The sequence below is a fragment of the Camelus ferus genome, chromosome 7 (assembly GCF_009834535.1).
Source record: "Camelus ferus isolate YT-003-E chromosome 7, BCGSAC_Cfer_1.0, whole genome shotgun sequence".
Lineage (NCBI taxonomy): Eukaryota > Metazoa > Chordata > Mammalia > Artiodactyla > Camelidae > Camelus > Camelus ferus.
This window is the reverse complement of record NC_045702.1, coordinates 50,848,734-50,873,427: the sequence shown is the minus strand read 5'-3', so window position 1 is coordinate 50,873,427 and position 24,694 is coordinate 50,848,734. Positions and strand designations below refer to the sequence as shown.

The window sequence follows — 24,694 nt, the reverse complement described above, 5'->3', positions numbered from 1 at the left end:
CTATGTTTTGACACATCATCTTCCCTCCCTGTCATATATCCATTCCATCTTTCAGGATCTCCCAAAATTCTATGGGACCTGTTTGATTTTTTTTTCCCATCTACACCATCACCTCCACCCTGGTAATCAATGATTGTCACCTCTTGGCTGGTTTCCAAAGGAGTATTACTTCCACTCCACTCTGCTCTTCCTTCTGTTATCTGTTTGATACCCTGCAGATATGGTGATATTTTCAAACACAACCTTGATCGTTTGTGCCCTTCTCCCCTACTCATACTGAACTTGTTTTAGTTTCTCATATTTGCCAGGCTCCTTTCCACTAAAGGGACATTGCTTGTACTGTTTCATTGGCTTGGAATGTTCTTTCCCTCTTTGCTCCTAAGTGATCTTACTTTATTCTTCAGTCCTCAACTCAGTTGTTATGAGTTTGGGAAAGCCAATCTTTGTCTTAATAACTAAGTCAAATTTATCTGCCAGAAGACCATGCTGAATCATGTACTTCTCCATTGCAATATTCCCTGAGAGTATGGTACTTTCCTGTTTTTGTTCACTATTGTCTCCTCAGTAGTAGCAGAATTGCTGGCACATAGGCATTACCCTCAAAATATCTCTTGATGGAATTAATGTGTGGAGTGGATATCATCCACAATATTCAGGTAGGAACCCCAAATGGTATGACATTTGGGCTGGGCAGGTGGAGGGAGATGAATAGGGAGATTTCAAAGCACAAAATTTAATAGTATTTGCTGGAGTATTTATATATAAGTGGTAGGGGAGTTGAGGGTGTTTCATAGGTTGATTGGAGAATGGTTGAGCCAATGACAGAGCAAAGTTTCAGCTAAAGAAAATGATGAGTTCAATTTATTGATGTTCTGAATTTGAGGTAACAACCACCAGGTGGAAATGGCTTAACAACATTTTCAAATGTAGGAATGGCTATGGTGTGAGATGTCTAGACAGCTCAGTCTGGATGCTCTTTGCTCCTGACAAGCAAACATACTCCTCTGGTTGTGTTCACAGTCCTGGTTAACAGCACAGAAAGGGTCAGAAATCTGGGAGCCATCTGTGCTCTCTCTTCATCTATTTCCTTATTATCTATTTTTTCTTTCTTTTCTCCATCCCACTGTCACTTCCCTAGACTTTTACCGGACTATTTCAACACCTCCCTAACTACTCTCCCTGCATTCAGTCTTGCTCTCCTATAATTCAGTTTGCACTTTCCTTCCAGAGTGACTTTTCCAAGATACTAGAATGTCACTTTCCTGCTATGCATCTTTAAAAGGCGTCCACTGACTACAGAATAAAATCTGGATTCTTCATTAAGGCTTTATGATTTTATCGTAGAATCCCTGATTCTCACTTCCAGCTCCTCTCTCCAGCCATGCTAGACTACTTATCCTCAAAGTCTTCTGCTGTTTTTCTTCCTTGCTTCTTTCTTTCCACCTTACTGAAATCTGACTGTAGTATGAGTTTTTCTGGCTGGGGAATAGATACTATACTGTCTCGTATGGAGATAAAAAACAAACTAAAACAAAAAGACCAGTAAACGCTTAGCCTTCAAGTTAACTCAGATGTGGTCCCCTGAAGCCTCTAGGAAAATTTAGAGTTCCAATGCTTATCTGCCAGCTCAGTGTAATTCTCCACCAAAAGTTAGCTGAGTCACTATCTCTTATACAGGTGAAGTAAAGCTCACTATTAGGCATGTCGGTCCTTGGGATTGTCTAATTACAAAGAGTTTGGCTACACGTAACTTGTTGTCACACGTCTCCCAGGGCTGGAAATGTGTCCACAGATTCCTCCTCCCCTTGACCTCAAGAAGATGGCTACGGGGGAGGGGGCGTCATTACGCCTTACGTCATCACGTTCAGGGAGGGTGGGGCCCTCAAGAGAAAATATACTGAAGGGCGGGGCCAAGTGGGATGGGGCGGGGCTACGAGGGGCTGGGCGGGGCCGGAGAGAGGTCTGGGGCGCTTTTGCTGTTCAGCCGGTGCGAGCGGCGGCGGGAGGCAGCGCCGGGCGAGTCCACTCGACGCAAGGTTCCGAGCGTGTGACCGAGAGCACCGACTCGGACCAGAGGCAACCGCGTAGCCGAGCGGAAGCTGGTGGCACCGGGAGCGGCGGCCAGAGCCCGAGCTTCGTAGGCGGGAAGCACCCGGGATCGGGGAAGCCCCGGGAGCAGTGCGGCGTCGCCTCCCTCACCCAAGGGGCCGCGGCGACGGTCACGGGGCGCGGCGCCACAGCGCGCGACCCAGGCCGAGATTCCAAAGAGGCGGCCCAGGCTCCTCCTCCTCCATTCGGTCCGCCTCACCTGCGGGCAGCGCCCCGCCGCCTCCGCTGGAGTAGAAGGCACCTGCGCCGCCTCTCTCACGGGTCTCCGCCCCTCGCCCACCGGCGCCAGGCCCGGGCGGCGCACCTGGACGCGCGCGGCTGCGGGAGCTGAGGCTTCGGAGAGGGTGCGGCGTCTTCGCCACCGCCCGGGAAGGGCGCAGGTGGAGCGGGTGCGGCTGTGTGGAGCCCGGCGCCTGCCGCCGCCGGGTCTCTGGGACCGGGCGGTCCGCGCCCGGGGAGGAGCCGCCGCCAGCCGGGCACCATGAACAGCAGCAGCGCCAACATCACCTACGCCAGTCGCAAGCGGCGGAAGCCCGTGCAGAAAACGTGAGTGTCCAGAGTGCGTCCTCGGTGAGGGGGTGGGCGCGCGCGTACGGGAGGCGGCCGCCCCCCGCCCCCAAATCCCCGTGGTGCGGGGATTAGGTCCCTTCCAGACGCAGTCCGTGAAATCGAGATTTGGAGGCGGGTCAAGAGACCCCGGCCTTGAATTTTTCCACGTTTAAATTATTGCAGTTTAAAAATTGTGCCCCTCCCCCGCCGAGGTCTTCAGTGCACCCCCCACCCATTTGCAGCACTGTTCACTGTGCTGTGGTCGTAATATGTTGACAGTTCTGGTCTGCCCTGTGGGTCTGGTGGATTAGTTACCCTAAGCCCGTCTTGAAATCCCCTTTTACGTTTAATATCCTCCTCGGTTAGGTTAGAGGACGGTCACAATTCTCACTTCTGGTAGGATGAGATGTTTTAATGAGCTAAACACGTGCTGTCGGCAAGAAAGGGGCTGAGTGCTTCTGAAGGTACTTTTTTTGTCCGGTGCAGCTGGCTTTCTGTTGCACTTATATTTACTTATTTGGCAGTAGTTTTATAGCGCTCAGCATAAATATATCTGTAAAATGTGTAGAGATGGTAGCAGGTTTGAGTAAGAGCAGTAGACAGGATACAGTAGCGGATTTGTATTTTTCAGCCACCTTTTGGGGGAGATTTCTTATCACTTTGGGGTGATTTTAGGGTCTGTAAAGTAAAAGATACGGCTCTGGAATTATTGAGACAGATGTTTTCATTTTTAGCATCGTTCTCTAAGTCCCTTTTCCTTCTACCTCCAAGTTCTGTCAATTCTGATAGATTACAAACAGGTTTGTTTGTTTTGGTAAGGTATTTGTATGAGATGGCAAGTACTTTTTTCTTTTTTTTTTTTCAGAAAAGAAAAAAAATTCATGCTTGAGACATTTATTTCTGTGAGTTGGCAGTATTCGTGTGTTTATTCCTAATTATTATTCCTGAGTTATTTTGCTTCACATCTTTCAGATTTTCATAAACAAATTTAAGACACATTAAACTTTTACTCAGAACAAACCAGAAGTGTGCATTTGGCTTAAAGCTTAATTTAGGTCATTAATCCAAACCAGAAAAATAACAGTTTAACATTAATATTTAAAACCAATTTAAAAGTTTCATTATTCTGGAGTTTTAATATCCTTTTAGAATTTCAATGATTATAGTCCTTCAGATCTAGATTTGGCATTAACAGAGGATATTCATCTATAAATAAACTGATTAAAATTTGGAAGTCTTATCCTGCAGTGTGGCTGACATTAGGAATACTGCCGAGTCAGCAGTTTTGTGTTTTGGTAGTTCTGTGACATTGGTTTACAATACTTGATATTTTATAGAGTGGTTTCTTATATATAATGTATTTGTCTGATTTGACTTTGTGTTTGATGGCTATTTAAAATTGAGAGGCATCCCAAACACCTGTCCTATGTATTTATTAATACAACAGTACACTTAGCATAATATATAATAGAGATATCTTGGGTTTTACGTATATGGTAAAAAAAAAAAAACAAAAAAAAAACTGAAGATCTCCCTGATGGATTTTTAAATAATTGCATTTCAGTCAGTGTGTTACAAAAGGACATAGACGACCTTTTTTTTTTTTTTTAAATCAGATGCTTTAATTTTGTATTCATTATAAAGTTTAGCATTTTTAGCTTCTCATTAAATTTTATTAAAGATTTTCCCTTTAAACACATTACTGTACTTTTAAAAAATGTGTGTAAGATGTATCTTTAATTATTTTATCTTCACATTTTAGTTTACTTTCTAAGACTTTAATATATTCTGTTTAATAATCTCCTGTGATACAAATAAAGTGTTTCCACACTCACCCTCATTTTATTTTAGTTAATTTAGATGTTTATCAGATCTTCATTGAGCATCAGCATTGCTTCTAATCATATGAATGCCTTGAAGTTTTACTACGTTGCTCAATAAGAAAAGCCTGGCATTCATACAGTCACTTGAAATTGTTTTTACCTGAATGAAAAATGGTTAACTTAAAAGTGCTGTTAATCAGAAATCTTTTTAAGAATGGGGCCATAAACCCAGTATTAAGTTTAATGTGGTTTTTTGTTGTTGTTGTTGTTGTTAAATTACTGGTTTGTAGCTAATGGGCTCTATGATATGTTGGCACACCGTCAGAAGAATTCATCTTGTTTGAAAATGTTATTGAGGTATATTTAACTTTGACCCCTTAAGTGAGCCATTTTATTTTACTCGAAGAGAAAATGTGTTGTAGCATAATTATTAGAGTATCAATAAGGTGGCTATTTACGTATACAATTCCAAGAGATTTTGGAATCAAGTAGGTGACAAAATTTTAACCTGAAACTCTTGCAGTCTTCGACTGAATTTGTTAAACAAGATAAACTCCCCCTAGTGGCAAGTCGAACATTGAACGTTATCTTACTAGTAGGAGATACATCTTAAATATGTTAAATTTAATCCCACTAAAGTATCTTGTACATCGTAGACTCTCAGTAAATGTTTTCTTTCTTTTTGGGGTAATGAAAGTTGGAAAATTGAAGGATCTGAAGCAATCTTACATCCGATCCATGCTCCTAAAGAAACTTTCAAAGATACTTTTAGTAATAGGTTCTACTCTAACTTTCCTTAAAATGTTCCTGAAAATAACCCTGCTCAAAAAATTTAATTTAATTTAATTAAAAGAACACATTTTAAACTTAAATCCTATTATTTTATTTTCTTTGGAGATTAAAATCTTTTTGTTCATTTCTTTTGATTACTTTGTCTCATGAAGATAGGTAGAAGCACACTATCAAATTAAATAGAATCGGTTTTTCTTCTTCCTAATAATAATAACTTCGGATGTATTTTTGTACTTTTTCAGTTTTATTAATACATAAAAAGTTTTAGTGTTGCTTCAGTTTACTGTATTTCTAGAAAATTAGTGCTTTATGTGGGCAAATAATAGGTGTAGAGTAAATGAAATATATGTTTTAAAATGTTATCAGCAGTAGTGGTGATCAGGCCAGTCATTATGAAGTGTCAGAGTTAGAAGTAACTTTTAGCCTTAGTTGATCCTTTTCACTTTGTTAACACACTGATAACATTTATATAAAAGCATTGTCTTCCTTGCTTTGTTTGCTAAATTGCTGTTCATTCTAGTGAGCCTGACTTATATAATACCTACTTAGTTGTATAAAATTATATAATGTTTTCCTGAAAATATTTGATATAAATATACTATGATACCATTTATTAAATAGCTTCTAAAATAAAAGGGTAGGTCTTTTCGGTTACGTAATTATTTCTCCACCGTTTTTTTCTTCCAAATAGCTTTGTTCGGATAGTTTATACATAATGACTATAGAAGTTCTTACATATTAGAACTATGAAATGAATAAGTCAAAATGTTTATTTATTGGTAACATTTATAAAAAATAAATGGTGAAAAGAGGAAACAATGAGATATAAATTGAAAAAGCACTACATCTAAACTAAAAGATGAGGTCTAGTTTCCTTGCTTCTGTAGATCTGGGCAAATGATTGACCGAAGAGGCAGGACAGTCAACACCTACACTGCTACTCCCACAACTAAAATTAGCAGAATAAAAGTGTTTTGTAAGCTATAAAGACTGCTAATGATATAGATGAAACAGAAACATAAATTCTATTCTTTAAATAATTTTAGCTTACATTATCATGGAACAATCAATTCTCTTGTGAAACAGTAAGAGGCAGTATATGATTATGTTCTCCTTTGTGTATAATGAAATGTGCTGCTCCACTCGTGAGTACACTTACATGGTACGTGCTCATCCATCGGTGCATGTAATTGAGACAATTACTTAGAAGTTAGTACCATGCAAATCTTTAACAACAATACTTTTCTACTTCTGTACTTCTTTTAAAATTGACTTTTTTGCATAGTGGTTTAATATAACAAAAAGCTATTTGTTAGTACTTACTGTGACACAGGTGTCCACAGTGCTTTATACACATCACTTTATTTCATTTTTATGATAGTAGTATGAAAAAGTATTTTTATTTCAGTTGTATAGATAGGGACCTGAAGTTCATATTCAGAATTGTTAGGTGGTAAATGAAAAGGCTGAGTTTGAATATCTGATTCCAGGTCTTTTGGCTCCAAAGCTTATGTTCTTACCAACTTCACAATACTGCCCAGGTGAATAGGTTCAGTGATGCGTACAGTACATCCATATACTAGGGATTTCCTTCAGGCTCACTGTTTCTCCTCAAATAGTGTTCTGAAATAAATTATTTACCATTTCCCATATGTGATTTGTGCTTATCTCCATACCTGCATTCATGCTATTTCTTCTTAGTCTTTTCCTCCTATTTTTATTGATTTGCTACCTACCTCGCCTCCTTTGGAACATTGTTTTCAACGGCCGCATAGTACTCCCTTCTGTCAATGTTATATAATTTATTTTGAGGTGGAAATTCTGTTATTTCCAACCTTCAAATATTTCAACTAGTACTTTAGAGAATACCTTTAAGATATGTGAATTTCTGTGCAGATTCTTAGTTCATCCTTAGGAAAAATTCCTGTAAGTGGAAATTTGGGGTACAAAGTTATGTATACTTTCAAGAATAAGCCAAATACTATGCTCTGAAACATACGGTCAGACTACGTTGCAAAAATTTACATTCCTATTGGCAGTCTGTGGGAATGCCTGTGTCCCTGTGCTTTTGCTTTAAAAATATTGTCAGTTTCCTAGGCAAAAAAGTGCGGTAGGTAATTGAACTTCTGTGTTGGGATTGTGTGTGCGGAGTACTAGTGTGTAGGTTTGCAGGTTTTTCTGCTTGAGATGTCCTTTACATTTTGATTTTTTTTGTCTTATGTTTTTCAGTTTCCTCTTTTACCTTATTTTCTTTGAAATATTATTTTGAAAAGCATTCAGATTAAATAACACATGCATGTTAAGAAGTGAATAAAATGTTTATAATGTTATCTTAAGTTTAGCCTACTTGGCATTATCTGTTGATGCTTTGTTAATGATAGTTACGGTTCTTAGTTTATTTCATCTCTCCTTCGTCCTCTCAGTGTAGTTTTAATCACAGTTTTGGATTAAATTCACTTGCAGTAGTCCATTATTTTTTAACTGTAAGTATTGTTAACTGTTGAGTTAAGTAGTACACCATGATTACATTTTCCTTCCTGTTCTCTTATCACTGATTTTGTTTTTTTACCTATTTTTTAATCTTCATATTATTTTTGTCTGGGTTTAGCTATCTCTTCGGTTTATACGAGACAGATTTTGTGTTTCTGTCCCTGCTTTCCTTGTTTGGCATCATTTTCTGGAAGAGAGGGGTAGTTGTAGAAAGCGATCTACTCTGCTATTGTGAAACTGGAACCGATTTATTCACCTGTCTTTAGGACCTGACTGCCACATCTCAGTGAAATCTTCCCCCATTACACTGCCTGTATCTGAGCTCTTACTTTCCTGAACTCTCCAGCATCACTATTATGGCACCTATATTGTTGAGCCGTACACTATGTTTGATTTTTGCCTTGTTATAGAATGTATCACCTTCTAGTAAGAAAAATAAGCTCTTTAAAGATGGGTCTATCTTTTATTTGTGTTTGTAACAACCAGAGCTTCCTAGCACCAGGCACATAGTAGGTATATGAGAGTATTTACTAATTTAACAATTGACCCCACTTAAAATTTCTAATGTTTTAGTGATCTTGGTGTGGTAGATGTATTTTATGTGGGTTCCAAGGGAAATGCCCCTAAAAATGTATAATCAAAAAAGAGAAAAAGGAATATTCTTAATAATTTTTTTTAGGATTTTGAAAGTAACAGTGATTTCTAGGGTACATTTCATGTTCCAGGCTTTCACTGTTAAAGTCTTGTGCTAAAGATGATACGCAGTTTATACCTCATCAGTGCTCCTTAAGCATAGCAAAAGAGGGAAAGGGATGGCCTCATCGCAATTGCAGAGTGGCAGCAGGAGAGTGACCGAAGAATTCTGACTCATTACAAGTGACTGCCAGCTAGAATTCTCAGAAGTTTTTGTAGATATTTTTTGCCTCATATAGGGAAGTAAAATTTTCTAGCTGTATTCAGCCAAACAATGAAATTTGACTTTGTGTCACAGATCACTCTCCAGTATCCCATTAAGCATGTAATTTATGACTGTAAACATTCAACATTTATATTCAGAGATAAATAAGTATGGACCGAAGCCATGGAGAGGAAATGAAAAATGAATGGGTTTAAGAGTTCGGTTTATTGGGTGTAGTTGGTATGGTAGGGAGATTTACTAAAGAGGAATGAGCCTTCAGTTTCCTAGGTGTTGGAATGAGAGTTGTACCATTGTAGATGCAGAGAATGGGTGCCCAAGTTCTGAAAAATAATGAATGTGAGGACATCTCGGTACAGGGGCTGGAAGTAAACAAGTCTTTGGTAAGTAGACTGAAGCAATGAGAGTAGATTAAATCACCCAGGGGAAAAGCTGATAGAACAAACTCAGTACTGTGATAGGTAATCTCTGTTAGAAAATGTCAGCCTAAGCTCACAGGATCACTGAAACTATGTCTTTGCATGTTGTTCTGAGGTTTTATGGTAAATGTCATATAGAAATACAAACATTTATAATTACAGTAATTTATGATAAAATTGGTTTGTTAACATTTTTCAACTTCCTTTCAAACACTGGGCGCAAGTGATGAGCCTAACAGACATTTTGGCCTGGGATGTTAAAAAGGCTTTAAAGACAGCATGCAGACTGGCATTGGACATGCCTTTGGGCCTGTTACCACCAGTACTTACGGCATGCAGGGCTCCTGAACAGAAGCGTGGCATGCAGTCAGCTAAAGTCTTGATTTCACAACAGCTTTGATTTACGGGTTGAGACAAGATTTTTGAGGTCAAGTTTTAAAAATTAATCAAGTGCTCCTTTGCCTGATCAACAGCCACATTGTCTCTCTTTCAGGAGATGTCTGAGCTCCCGATATCTCAAATCCAATATTTTGGCGACATTTATTTATATTGCAAATGAAGCTTTTTATTTAAATAGGTGATTGGCAGTATGTTTTGACATAGGTTTAAAGACAATATAAAAGTAAAAGTACTAATATAACCCAAGGCAAGTGTAATTGACATAGAATTACTCTCTTATTTTTAATTATTCAATGCATCTTTAATATGTGTAGGTAAATACAAATTATTTTCACAAAATAGTTCTGAATATTTCTCACAAAAATCAATGAAACAGTGTGTCAGATCTGTTACTTCAGCTTTAACAGCAGTGGATTTGAAATGCCAAGTCCAGTGGGTACTTCCCAGCCATGACCTTATTAATTCCTTTGTGCATATGATTTTGTTCTGTGACCTCCAGAGTATTCTACTCTGGTTCTTTTCCTGTCTGCCTTATCATTCTTCCTCCATCCTCTTTGCTCGCACCCTTTCCTCAACCTTACACTAAACGTTGGCATCATTGAGGTCTATCCTCAAGTCTCTCTTTTCTCTTTGTTTGGCATACCTTCCATTAGGAAATATAGTTGTTATCCTAAGCCACAAATCCAAGTCATTTGCAGCCTCTCCTCACTCAGTCTTTTCCTCTCCCTTCCTTATACCTAGGGAGTCAGCAAGTCAGTTGAGTTAGGTGAACATTTGATTTTGGCCGTGTACCGAGTTTGTGGTAGGCACAAAGTGCTGTGTTTAAAAATCTCAAGCCAGGCCTTATTTACTATCTCTATTATCACTCCATTTGATCAGCCTCTGATCATTTCTTTTGTGGATACTTCTGATCAGCAAATCTTAATTGAGAGTCCACTCTGTGCCGAGTATTATACTGGGCACTGGGGATGCAAAAGTGGTTAAGATTACATAGTGATAAAATCAACAAACAAGTATATGCCATATAGGTTACATAACACTTGACTTAGGAGATTTTATCTCATGCTAAATATTCCATAATGTCATAATAATGCATTAGAACTGTGGGTACTTTTGCATTGTGTAAAGAAATAGTCTCATCTAGTGCAGGGTTGAATACTGCAAAGGGCCAGGACAACATAGGGAGCACCATCACGTACCTCTCAACCTTTCTTCTACTGGTATTGTTCTCTTTCTGTGTCATAGCAGCTTGTCTTGCTTCCATGTTAGTGTCACTGTCTTCTCCCCAGTGTTTTATAATCTTAACTGGACAACTACCAAGAGGGCCAGACTGGATTGCATTTTTAATTATAGGAAATGTTATCTGCACAGAATATTCTTTAATGGAATGGTTGTGTAAGACATTTACATGAGATGCACAGAGTGCAGTAGTAGCATGAGAGGAATCCATCGGGAGCAGGTCAGGTAAGACTCTGCAGAAGTGATACAGTTGAGCAGTGCTTTGAAGCTGATAAGAGAGAACAAGGGGATTCTGGGAAGTAACGTGTATGCTAGCACCAAAGTACATATTGTAGCTAAGTCAGCTCTTTACTCTGGAGCATAACAGACAAGGAGGGCTTTGCCTGAAGGAAAGGAGGCCAGAGGAATGGTTAGGGGCCATAGAAAGATCAGGAGGGGTTTTGTTTGCAAGGCTAAGGAACGTGGGCTATGCAGAGAGCTACTGAAAGGTTTGAATCAGGGGAGTGACAGATTCATAGTTTAGAAAGAAGTACTGGCTTCAGTGTGATCTGCCCTGCATTCCGTGCTCTCCATCCCCAGTCAGCTTAGTGAAACACAAGACTGGTCATGTAACTCCTAGCCGACAGCTTCAGATGACTCCCAGATACCACGGCCGATTTTATACCATTTCTGTGAGAAAGCTTGCTGTTTCCTCTCTCTTGAACTTTTTTTTCGTCAGACACGCACATGGCTTACTTTTGTACTGTATTCACGCCTGTACTGAAACGTAACATTCGAGACCTGCCCTGGCTGTCAAAACCAGCACCCTGTCACTCCTTACTTCCTTATCTTGCTTTAATTTTCTTCTTACCTCTTACCAGCCCAGAAAGTTATATGCTCATTCATTCATTCATTCATTCAAGTATCCTGCCATTGGACTGTAAGCTTCAGGAGATCAGAGCTTTAATATGTTCTGTTCACTGCTCGGTGTTCTGTGCTTGGCACATGGTGGGTGGTCAGTATTTGTTGGAAGAACGTGGACCTAACCGGCTTCCCCTTCTCTCTGTCACACCCTGTGCTGCACACCCCAGGTGGGCCGCCCTCACCGTTCCTCACCATCCCTCTGTCCTGCTGCCTCCTCAAATTCTGTTCATCTTTCAGGATCCAACTCAGATACCACCTTTTCTATCAGAATCTTTTTCTCAAGCAGTTGCTTGCTGTACTTAGCTGCTAGAGCACTTCTGACTATGTAGGAGAAGACTCTTCCTGGACTGCCCAGGACATGATGGGTGCAAATAAATATTTGTTTTAACAGGTGATTCGTCAGTAGAGAATTATTCAATGAGGCAGAAATGCATTATAGGTAAAAGTTGAAATTCAGTTGATTAATTGGAAAAATGCAGTAATTAGTTGTGACTTGACTTTGATTATAAATGTCATATGATTAGAGGAAGTAGCTAGAGAAATTGTCACCAATTTCTATTAAGTATGCAATTATATAAATAGTCTGGAGAAAGTATCTACTGACTTATTTTGTATATGCTACTTTTCCAATTTATTACTCCTATTTTTTATAGAAATAACATGACCTATAATAGAAATAGATGAGTTCTGAAGAAATTACTGGTCAGGGACAATGTGAAAAACATGTTAAAGTTTCATATTACTTTTTATTATCTTTTTGCATAAAGTATTACTTCTTCATATTCATATAACATTGAAAACATAAGTTATCTAGAAATGTTTTGATCAAGTCAAATTAATAGTATTATACTCAAGCCAGTTTCTACTTTTTAAGATACTATAATTTGAATTGTCAAAAAAGCCTTTTCTCAGTAAAACTGGAGAAAAAAATGCCTTCATTGTAAGAATACTCCAGATAATTATTTATTTTTCTGGCAAAAGAAAAGGTGCAGAGACAGGATCTAAAAATTGCTTTGGTTTTTCAATGTCCTTAGTTTATATTTCTACATTAGGTGTCTGATGATCTGTCAGTTCACTTTAAATGATGAATTTCTTTTAGGAAATCCCAGCTAAGGACTTTGTGTGAACTCCAGTTTCTCATTGCTGAACTCAAGTTTTACTCCTCACCATTAGTATCTTTTCTCTCAGATGAAAATCATGCTAAATGTTGGGGTTTCATTGAATTTTCTAGTTGAGACACAAACTCGGAAAGCTAATAATGAAATTGAATTACTGACCAGTCATAAAAGCAAAATTGCCAGGAATCATAGTTAACCTCTGATATGTATCAATCAAGAAATATAAATAAAGTCAAATTTTTTCTTGCCTCCATATTGGAGGACCCCATTAGATGTTTGGAGGACCCTATGGAAGTGCTGAAGCAGCTTTGAGAAGTTGCCTCTGACAGGATGAAAGTGTTAAATGTAGGAAGCTGAGGATGAGGAAGATCAGCTTTTTATTTAAGGCTCTCTTATTTATATACAACATAAATGATGCCAAGATGACTTCTGTAGAAGATGGCAAAAGAAGCATAATTGTCACATCATTTAGTGCAGAATTCTTTTTTCCCCCCAACAATGGCTTTGTTTGAGGGGGAAAAATCCTAGTAGGTTTGTTAACTGGGAATCAGGTACCACAAATGTGTAAGGATATATAAGATGTACTCAGCATTTTACTGTGATGGGTTCATAAGTTTCTAATAAAACATTATGAAGGAGTTTACCCATTCCCTTATTTTTCTTAATTAAGATATGAAAGGAGAATTTTGAAAGGATTTATGTGAACTTGAAGTAGATTTTAGATGTTTGCTTTGTTAGAAAAATATTTGAGGCGATATTATAATGCAATAGAAATTTTTGCTTTATATGTATTTTATGGTATTTTGTTTGTTTTTCAGTGTCAAGCCAATCCCAGCTGAAGGAATCAAGTCGAATCCTTCAAAGCGGCATAGAGACCGACTTAATACAGAATTGGACCGTTTGGCTAGCCTGCTGCCTTTTCCACAAGATGTTATTAATAAGCTGGACAAACTTTCAGTGCTTAGGCTCAGTGTCAGTTATCTAAGAGCCAAGAGCTTCTTTGATGGTAAGACAGAAGGGTTTAATTTTTCTAGAATTGCTTACAAAATACTTATGTTGAATATGGCTCTTTCTGCTTCTGTGTTGAAAGCTGCAGAAATGAGCCATATGTGAAAAAGTTTTGTTTATTGCTGTATAGTAAAACTTAAGTAGCAAAGCCAAAATTTTAATATTTCCAAAAATCAGTTTTCCAGATTCATTCATCAAACAGATGCTGCCTCTTAAATGATACATGGTGTTATTCATTAAAAATCATAATGCTCATATTAATTTGTCACTTTCCGGTTCTCCTTCCAACTCAGTTTTTCAAAGTCTTTTTTTCAGTGGAAAGAATAAAATACATATTAACTATGATGATAGATTTTTGCTGGATTTCTTTCAATATGTTTCATAGATATATCATTTCACTTACCCTTTCAAAATTATGTATACTTCTAGTGCTTTGAATTAACTATATGTTTCCTCCAGGAAAACGTAGTTTAAAAAAAATTTCCCCCCACTAGAAAGAGCACTGCACTATTGGAGTCATTCTCCATTGTGCCACTGACAAACTGACTTTAACTAAACCCGTTGCATCCCTGTACCTCAGTTTACACAGCTATAAAGCTTGGGAGTTGAACCAGTTGATATTTGTTACCTTTTAATCACACAATATTTCATAGTCAGAAAGTATTTTAAGTGGAAGTTTTTGTTTGAAAGTAATGTTTCATTGTGTCTTCTGATGTAAAGTAATTTCTTGATTTCTCTTTTTGTCTGTTATGTCAGAAATAGGATTTTTCAGGGAATGTTCAGTCTTTTAAATATTTCATGTTATTTTATGAACAGTAGTGAAGAATTAATGATAAAAGCTCAATGGCTTATATTAGTACTTCTCAAACTTCAGCATGCTCACAAATCACATAGGGATCCTGATAAGATGAAGGGTCTTACTGGGTTTCAAGGTAGCCAGAGATTGTGCCCTTCTCTCAAGCTGTCAGATGATGTGGGTATCGTTGCCCGTGACACCTTGACAGCTTCTTGAATTTGCAGTTTGTGTGAGAATATTGCAAGACAGTAATTTCCCTTTAGGTTCATGTTTAGCTAGTTTGCTGTGTTTAGTCTGAGCATCTTTTTACTTATTTGTTTGTTTGCTTACTGTATGTTTTTTATTTTGGATAAAAGCTATATAGTTTAAGTATTGTGATCTGGGCAATATACATTGATTTGAGGATAATTTCAGGGAAGATTGTATATTTAAAGGTTGATAGTAGACACTTAAATTTTCTTTGATCTATATAAAAAGTCTGAATTTTCAACCTTCACGTATACCAGACCTGCCATCTTTGAGATGAGTTATATGATATTCAGTGTGTGTGTGTGTGTGTGTGTGTGTGTGTGTGTTGTGTGTTACAGTTATTTTGTGAGTAGAGCTGGAACCAGAACCCAGGTTTCTGTATTCCCTATATTGTTTTTGCTGACTATATCTCAATTACTTTTCTAGGAACCATTTATATAGCAAAATCTTGAGGACTTTTTCCTGATCTGTGATTTTCAAAGTGCAGTCCCCAGACAAGCAGCGTTAGTGTAACCTGGAAATTGTTACTGGATCCTGGGCCCTATCCTAGAACAACAGAATCATAAGTTCTGAGGGTGTGGCAGATTTGGGAGCCCCTATCGTAGATTTTAACCTCAGGGTCACTGCCAGCTTCTTGGGGTGCAGTCCAGATCTTCAGCATTTATTCACATGCTGTGCTTACTGTTTGACCTTGTGATTGGGGAGGGTGGGATCCATGACATGTATGATGTGGTCTCTGCCCTTAGAGGGTTTATGGTCTAGAAACCAGGGAGGCATTCCTTAACTCTTATAAAGGTATATTGATGTGAATCATTTTGCTTTTTCATTCCTGCTCTTTTATAAAAGGAAATCAAATATGTTAAAAAGAGAAAAAAATGTAGAGGTTGTTCCCTGTTTAGAAGAAGTGGAGAAAAACTGAACTTCTTAGAGAACAGGCAGTATGCCCTTTGAGTACTAACACACTTACTGCTTTCTAGGCTCTCTATGTGTGTGTATGTGCATACACACATTAATGTATGTATATTTAATGTAAAAATCTCTAAGTATGCATATATATATTCATGACTAGATGTGTATCCTGCTCAATACCTCAAGTAAAAATGATTCCAAAGTCTCCCTTATAAAGATTGTCATAGTTTAGCAGGACTCATTGTGCAGTTCTTACTTGTTAAGTGTTTTCTTGGCTCTTCATTAATGAATTTATTTTTTATTCTGGTTCAGTGTATATGACAGTAGGATCTTACTACTCTACTTGTGTCATTCCTTCATCAGTTACATTATTTTTAATTTCAGGTGCTTTGAATTATTGGTTTTTGTACATCAGTGTGCATCAGAATAACCTGGAAAGGTGGCTAAAATGCACATTCTAGGGCATGCCCTTTTTATGAAGATTCTGTATAATGTTGGACCCAGGAATCTGTATATTTATAAGCATCCTAGATGAGACTGAGGCAGTGATTTAACCTGGTTTTGATTATGTGCTGCATTACTTAAACATTTTTCCCCTATGACTTTAGAAAGACAAACCCAAATACACAGAATTTTAGAAAGACTATCAGTGTGTTTGCTTGGGATTCAGTGGTGTGTGTACTCTAAGCAGTTTCTTAGACTTGTTCACTACAGGAACACAGTTAGGTGAAAGGTGAGGGAAATAATCAGTGAAAAGGATCCCAAAGTCTTCTCCAGACCACCAGTGGTCTAGGAAGGCGGTGCAATATTCTGAGAGCACAGAAGAAAATTTTCAAGTAATCCTTATGACTGAACAAATACTGAATGCAAACGAGGAGACTTGGAGCGTGCAGACAGCGATTAGGATTTCTGTGTGCAGTTAAAACCACTCTCCCACTGTATTAGGGAAAGAGTATAGCGAAGCTAAGGGAAGCGCTAAGTGAATAACAGGATGCAAACAGGGGGTGTGTGAATTCCTGCGGAAAGAACAATATAAACGAGTAATCATACAATCTTGTTAGAAAGGAAACTCAAGTTTTACTGTAACAATAGATATTTTTCCAAGAAAATACATCTATTTATTGCAAGTTTAAATAATCCAACTTGGATGAGATCTTCTTAAACTTTGGAGCCATGACTATACCTCTATGACTGTCTGAAAAGCAACACTTAAGTTTCAAGTACAGCATTAATCTTTATTCATTTCTAATTAATCAGAACATTCTAGGATATAACTTTGAAGCACCTGAATAAGAGTTGTTGTGGTAAAGTTAGAAGCCATTTCTTTGATACTATTCAATTGAAAATTTTTTTATAAGTTTTGTAATTCAGGATTGTGCTTTATTCTAAATACTGTGCCCTGTGCTGAATTTATGAAGAAAAAGAGGGGGAAAAGGCTTCTGCCCTTTAATAGCTCAAGGTCAGGTGTCTCAGAAACTGTGACAAATACAGTATGTGAAGTCCTTTAAAAATGTGCACGTTAAATATTTAAAATGCAACATTTAGGGAGTGTTTTCAATGGAGGTAAAAGAACTAGGAGGTGGGTGTCACCTGAAGAAATGATTGAGGGAATCTTTGAATGTTTAATTCTGTATGTATTCTAGACAAATTGTTTTTCATTTGTATTCTCTACTTATTTTACAGATGGTGAAGTAATCAATTATAAAAATTTTCATTTTCGTGATACAATGCCCTTTTCTTTTGGGTGCACTTAAACATGTTCTTTATTTGCCTATTTCTGTCACTAGAGTAGAAGCTCCTTGAGAATATTGTCTTTATTGCTACACCTTAAGGACTTATAACAATGCCTGCCCCACAGTGGGCCTTCAGTAAATGTATATTAACTCGATTTTACTAACATATCTGAGAAATAATGTAAACTTCATGTTGAAATTCTAGATATGTTTAGAATTATGTTTCTAGGGCTTGGTTTATGGTGTTACTATTTTACTACTTCCGATAATCTCTTTTCTTTTAATCAATTAAAATGATTGGTTTTATCAGTTATTTTAGTCTCTATTTCTAAATATACAGATGCAGGGAATGTTTGTTTTAAGGAATTTTAGCAGTAGGAAAGTTTTTACATGGTTTTTAATTGATTGGCTTGTTCGTACAGTGAAACATGAAGTATTGAAGGATTCAGACGTCACGCTGTGTACATCTGTTTTGCTCCAATTGGTATCACCGCCCCCTTTCTCGGCACTTGCAGGACTGCACCTTGTGTTCCGTTGCCATGCTCTTCGCTCCTGGTCTTCCCTTTACGTTTATTACCTTGTTCCTGGGCCACTGGTCGTTTTCTCCTTGGCTGGATGTTCCTGTTGTACTTCGCAGCAGTCTGGCAACCTTGGCGTATTTTTAATTTTTGTCAGTGTAAATGGGATGTACAAATAGAATTTTGGATTTAAAGGAAAAAAAAATCACTCCCTTTGTAAATTTGACAGGTTAAAAGTTCCAGAATAAGGTGATACTTTATTTTTAATTTCTGCACAATGGACAAATTTAGACATGTTGAAGGATTAATAAGGAAGTATTCATAATAGATCAGTTGAAATTGTAGAAGCTGTTTTTAAGTTCTGTTCAGTTACCTTAGTAACATTGCTCTTCTGTGTTACCTTCTATGCTTCCCTCCTTATAGCTCTTTAAGGATTTTTTAAAATTTATGTTTATCAAGAGCCTTTTCTATTTTTAGGAAACACGTTTTAAAAATTCAGAACCGCTATTTTCTGATGCTGGTAAAATAAACAAAGGAAGTGCAGTTTTTGCCTGTTGATAGGTTAAATCCAAGTAGGGGGAGCCTGAGACAGTAAAATGACCAGGTGGAGCTCTGACTTGGCAAGTCAGTGTGGGCTTACATCTTAGAAATACAGACTGAATGCTGAAATCTGTAACATCATGTTCACACTTTTCCACCAAATTCCAGCATGTTAAAGTTAAACTCTCCATTTGTAATTAAAGACAAATGTGGAAAATAAAAGGAAGACCCAAGTCACAAAATGAGTATTAAACTCAAATATCATGTTACTTCTGTGATGAAAAATATTTAATAAGTTTAAGTAACTTAATGGCTGAAATCAATACTAGTTTATTAAGGGACACTGTGATACGGATACTTATAACACAACCTTTTTAATTGGTTGATGTGAAAGAAAAGGATTGTTTCTCCTATATTGTGTCTCTTAATGCCAGGATCAGACAGTGGACACTGGACTTGTTAACCAATCTGAATCAGTATGGTAATGTTTTATTCTCAGTAAGAGTAATTTCAGCATACAAAAAAAATTGAATTAGATTTCATTATCACTTTTTAAAATACTCCTCATTATGTAAGTATTGTTTAAATTACTCTCCTTTTTGACAGCAACCCCCAAAATTAACGAGAATGACTAATCCACGTTCTCTGTTGAGACACAAATATCTAATAAGGTAAAAAAGGCAGAAAAGTTTTCTTTCTTTGAGATAATAGTGAAGGTCAAAAGCATATATAGTACTTGTTAATTCAATAAAATATTCATAGTACTTACTGTACTATTAAAATATAGTCATTAATTGTGACATCTTTTACATCTTTATATCTGAGTCATGAGTTATTCTTTATGACGTCTTTGTAATTACAATGTACAAGTTTAATTTGTGGAAAGGAAAACTTAGAAACAAGAGAAAGGTGATTTTTGTCCAGGTTACATTAAGCCTGGTAGAGGTGAGTGTGGTGGATCTGAGCTTCTAATTCCAAAGTCCTGTATTTGCAACTGTCACAGGGAATAGTGTTCTGGTTATTTTAAAAACTAGGTAATGTAGAGAAAATGAGTTGTGAGTCATTATACATGCTCAAAATGATCACCATTTTATAAAATATAGATACTTTACATACGGTCATATTTTAAATTCACAACGTTTAACAATGCTGTGAGAGGAGGGAATGACAGCAGTTAACTAGTCATGTCATGATCTAACATTTATTCAGTCTCATTGTTTACTTGGATCTTGGGTGACTTTATTTTAAATTTAAAATTATATGTGCTCTCTCCTTGGTCTTCCAAGAACAGAATTTGGTAGATACTTTAAACAGTTCATTTCCAGTTCATTAGGTTTTTATAAGAGAGCTGTTATATTTATTCATCTTCAGCTTGTGTGTCTCACTGGATTTTAATCCTTTTTTGGTATCTGTGTAACCAGAGCATTATCTTGAAAAACAAATATGTATGTATGTATATATGCGAAGAATGAACTTGAACAAACAGTGAAAATGAATTAAATAGCCTCTTTAAGGGTTGATGTTACAAAGTTTAATGGATTCATATGTGTGCTTTTACATTCACAGGATTTGTGTATTAATTTTATCCACTTTAAAAAAAAATTGCGTGCCAAGTAATTTACAAAATTTCAGTATCATAGCAAATGTGATTTCTTAATTATAGAAATGTCTAAAGTTTGCCTAAAAGATCAGTACATTTGAAATCATCAGATAGCGTTGAGTTTCATTAACCCGTGGTGTTACCCATTTTAGGCTGTAATTTAGCTCTGTATTTTTTTTCCCCAGAATTCACATTTGAAAACATGAAACCCTAACATTCATGATACCTTCCATAACTAAAACTATAAAATTTAAAGATTCTTTTAAATTTTACTTTATGGATTTAACATAATCAAATCCATGCAAATTGAAACATGGATGAATAAAAAGAATGGTGAGTCAAGTTGCAGTGTAGTCAAACCCTGGCCCTTAATTTAATAATATGACATCTTTGGATTAAGAATTTAATCTCTCTTTTCCTCAGATGTTCTAATTTACAGTATAAGATTCATTAAATTCTATGAATAAATACATAAATAAAATGAAAAAATACTTTTATGATATTTTATACTTTCATCTCTTGAGTGTTTTTCTGTACTTTGACAAGTGTTTTAAAAAAGCACAGTGGTGAATACATATCAGAGATTCAAACTGAACCTAAACTCATTATACCCTTTGTTTTATGTTTTGCTTCTTTCCTGTGTCTTTTAAATTTACTTCCTTAATGGGTTTTCTCTTTGATCATTACCTAGTGTTGTGTGACTCTAGGATCCTTGATCCTTAATTGCTTGGCCATGAACAGTTCCAGTTGGTCATAAATTTATGGCTTCAGCTTTCTTTTTTTACAGAGGATTGCCACTGGGGGAATATTGAGCCAGCCAACTTTCAGCAATTTTCTCTCTTTTCCCTGATGCAGATTTTAAATGTCTGTAGTTAAACTGTTTTGAGTTTTTTGTGAGGCTTTTGTTGAGCTGGTAGTAGAAATACACAGCATCATCTGTGTTACAGCATTTTAGAAACCATATTCACATACAGTATAAAATTAATCACTTTAAGGTCTATATTGAAATACAGTTATATTACCACTGACCATCTTTATTTAGTAATCATACTTATGTGTTTATTTTTTAATCCTGCTCTTATGGCCTTTTGACTTTTTGATCAACCATTTATAATCAGTAGCTCAAATTCATTTATTTGTTCATAGCTGGAGATTTAGATTTTGGAGTCATCATTATGTAGTTGGGGTAGTATTTTAAATCTTTTCATTTAAAAAAATTTAAATGAAAAGTGAATAAAATATTTCTAGGGAAAGCATATAGAGTAAGAGGAAAAATACTGGAGATGAAATGCTTTAAGGATGAGCAGAGATAGAGGAAAGCAAATCTGTGTGTGTGTGTGTGTGTGTGTGTGTGTGTGTGTGTGTGTGTGTGAGAGAGAGAGAGAGAGAGAGATATGAAACCTAGCTAGGTGATAATGAGTTTGCTTAAAGAGGACTTCATTTGGTGCTTCAAGTTCTGAGAGGGTCAAAGAGAAAATTGCACATGAAAAGGTAAGCTAAAATGAAAAAAAAGTCCATACAGAAAAATAATACTACTAGAGGAGGTAATTTCTGGTTCTTGATTGTCCTTAGAAGACATATAGCCATTCAGGTGTCAGCACTGGGAGGTTAAGGTGAGAAAGGCAGTCACGTTGGATCAACTTAATGAACCTAAAGTTGTCTGTATTGAATTCTTCTGTTTTCTAGCCTTAAATTTGCCCACACGATGTGGGAGTGCCTTTATGGTCAGTTTTACAGAATATTCTATTGTCCACTGGATTCTTATTAAAATTTTTATTGAAGTATAGTCAGTTTACAATGTTGCATCAATTTCTGGTGTATAGCATAATGCTTCAGTCATATATGAACATACATATATTCATTTTCATATTCTTTTTCACCATAAGTTACTATAAGATATTGAATATAGTTCCCTGTGCTATACAGTATAAACTTGTTGTTTATCTATTTGATATATAGTAGTTAGTATCTGCAAATCTCGAACTCCCAATTCATCCCTTCCTACCCTCTTCTCCCTCTTGGTAGCCATAAGTTTGTTTTGTGTCTGTGAGTTTGTTTCTGTTTTGTAAACAAGTTTGTTTGTCTTTTTTTTTTTTTTTTTTTTTTAGATTCCACATATGAGTGATATCATAGGATGTTTTTCTTTCTCTTTCTGGCTTACTTCACTTAGAGTTACATTCTCCAGGTCCATCCATGTTACTGCAAATGGCATTATTTTATTGTTTTTTTATGGCTGAGTAGTATTCCATTGTATAGTATACCACAACTTCTTTATCCAGTCATCTGTTGATGGACAGTTAGGTTGTTTCCATGTCTCGGCTATTGTAAATAGTGCTGCTATGAACATTGGGTGCCTGTATCTTTTTGAATTAAGGTTCCCTGTAGACATACAGCCAGGAGTGGGATTGCTGGATCATATGGTAAGTCTATTTTTAGTCTTTTGGGGAATCTCCATACTGTTTTCCATAACGACTGCACCAAACTACATTCCCACCAGCAGTGTAGGAGGGTTCCCTTTTCTCCACACCCTCTCCAGCATTTGTCATTTGTGGACTTTTGAATGATGGCCATTCTGACTGGTGTGAGGTGATACCTCATTGTAGTTTTGATTTGCGTTTCTCTGATAATTAGTGATATTGAGCATTTTTTCATGTGCCTATAGGCCATTTGTATGTCTTCATTGGAGAATTTGTTTAGATCTTCTGCCCATTTTTGGATTGGGTTGTTTTTTTCTTATTAAGTTGTGTAAGCTGTTTACATATTCTGGAAATTAAGCATGTCAGTCGTATCATTTGCAAGTATTTTCTCACATTCTGTAGGTTGTCTTTTTGTTTTGCTTGTGATTTCCTTTGCTGTACAAAAGCTTATAAGTTTAATTAGGTCCCATTTGCTTATTTCTTATTTTATTTCTATCACTTGGGTAGATTGCTCTAGGAGAACACTGCTGAGATTCATGTCAGGTAATGTTTTGCCTATGTTGTCTTCTAAGAGGTTTATAGTGTCTTGTCTTATGTTTAAGTCTTTAAGCTATTTTGAGTTTATTTTTGTGTATAGTGTGAGGGAGTGTTCTGACTTCATTGATTTACATGCAGCTGTCCAGTTATTCCCAGTATCATTTGCTGAAGAGACTCTTTGCTCCATTGTATGTTCTTGCCTCCTTTGTCAAAGATTAACTGACCAAAAGTTTGTGGATTTATTTCTCGGCTTTCTGTTCTTTTCCATTGAACCATATGTTTATTTTTGTACCAGTACCATGCTGTTTTGATGACTGTAGCTCTGTAGTATTATCTGAAGTCTGGGAGGGTTATTTCTCCAGTTTCATTCTTTTTCTTCAGTAATGCTTTGGCAGTTCTGGGTCTTTTGTGATTCCATATAAATTTTAGGATTATTTGTTCTAGTTCTGTGAAAAATGTCCTCGGTAATTTGATAGGGATTGCATTAAGTTTGTAGATTGCCTTGGGCAGTTTGGCCATTTTAACAATATTGATTCTTCTAATCCAAGAACATGGGATACCTTTCCATTTCGTTAAGTCACCTTTAATTTCCTTAATCAGTGTTTTGTAGTTGTCTGCATGTAAGTCTTTCACTTCCTTGGTCAGATATATTCCTAAGTATTTTATTGTCTTGGATGAAATTTTAAAAGTGATTGTTTCTTTACTTTCCTTTTCTGATATTTCATTGTTAGTGTAAAGAAATGCCACTGATTTCTGTATGTTAATCTTGTATCCTGCTACCTTGCTGAATTCTTGATAGTGTGTAGTTTCAGATGACTAGTCTACATGTGATGGAGACAGCATCCCCTCCCTTTGTCCTAGCCCAAGTTGGGGAGATTGTGTTATGTAAGGAAAGCACCAGCTGCAGGTGACATGGAGGCTTGTTCAGTTAACTAACCTTGTGGTTACAGATAATACCTTTCATGTCACTGTTCCATACTGTATACAGTGGACTCTTGAACAAAATGAGGTTGAAAATCAGCATGTAACTTTATAGTCAGTCCTGCATATCTGTGGTTCCTCCACATCTGAGGTTCCACAGCTGTGGATTCAGCCAACCACAGATCGTATAGTATTGTAGTATTTATTGGAAAAAAACTGAATATAAGTGGACTTGCCCAGTTCAATCCCCATGTTGTTCACAGATCAACTGTACATATAGAATTTTTTGTTACTGCCCTGTGTTTCAGTCTTACATTATGTGCTGATATTTTCATCTTTATGAAATTGGGAAGAGTTACTTCCTGAAGACATTCATGTTAGTAATGAACTCTTTAGGCAGAGGAATGATAATTTTTAAAAATATGAGGAAATGAGATCCAGAATATTTTTAAAGTTATTTCCTAAGTCACTAGTTCTCAAAATGTAGTACCTTGTCCTCAGCATCCCTTGGGAACTTGTTAGTAATGCAGATTGTGGCACCCCATCCTAGACCTACTGGATCAGAAACTCTAGAGTTGGGAGTGGGAGGTCCAGCAACGTATTTTAATAGCCTTCCAGGTGCTTTTCATGTCCATGGAAGTTTGAAAAATGCTGAGTAACATCTTTGGAACTCAGTTTCCACTTAATTGAGAGTAAGAATAGATCTAAC

General features: G+C 36.7%; 1 protein-coding gene across 1 annotated transcript in view; it reads left to right on the top strand.

The window, feature by feature from the left end:
- Positions 1–1,950: 1,950 nt before the first annotated feature.
- AHR (aryl hydrocarbon receptor) overlaps positions 1,951–24,694 on the top strand; it is a 44,793-nt gene continuing 22,049 nt past the window's right edge. Inside the window, 2 exon segments of the mRNA XM_032483893.1 lie at positions 1,951–2,655; positions 13,576–13,763. Coding sequence (XP_032339784.1) covers positions 2,591–2,655; positions 13,576–13,763 — 253 coding nt within the window. The 5' untranslated portion in view covers positions 1,951–2,590.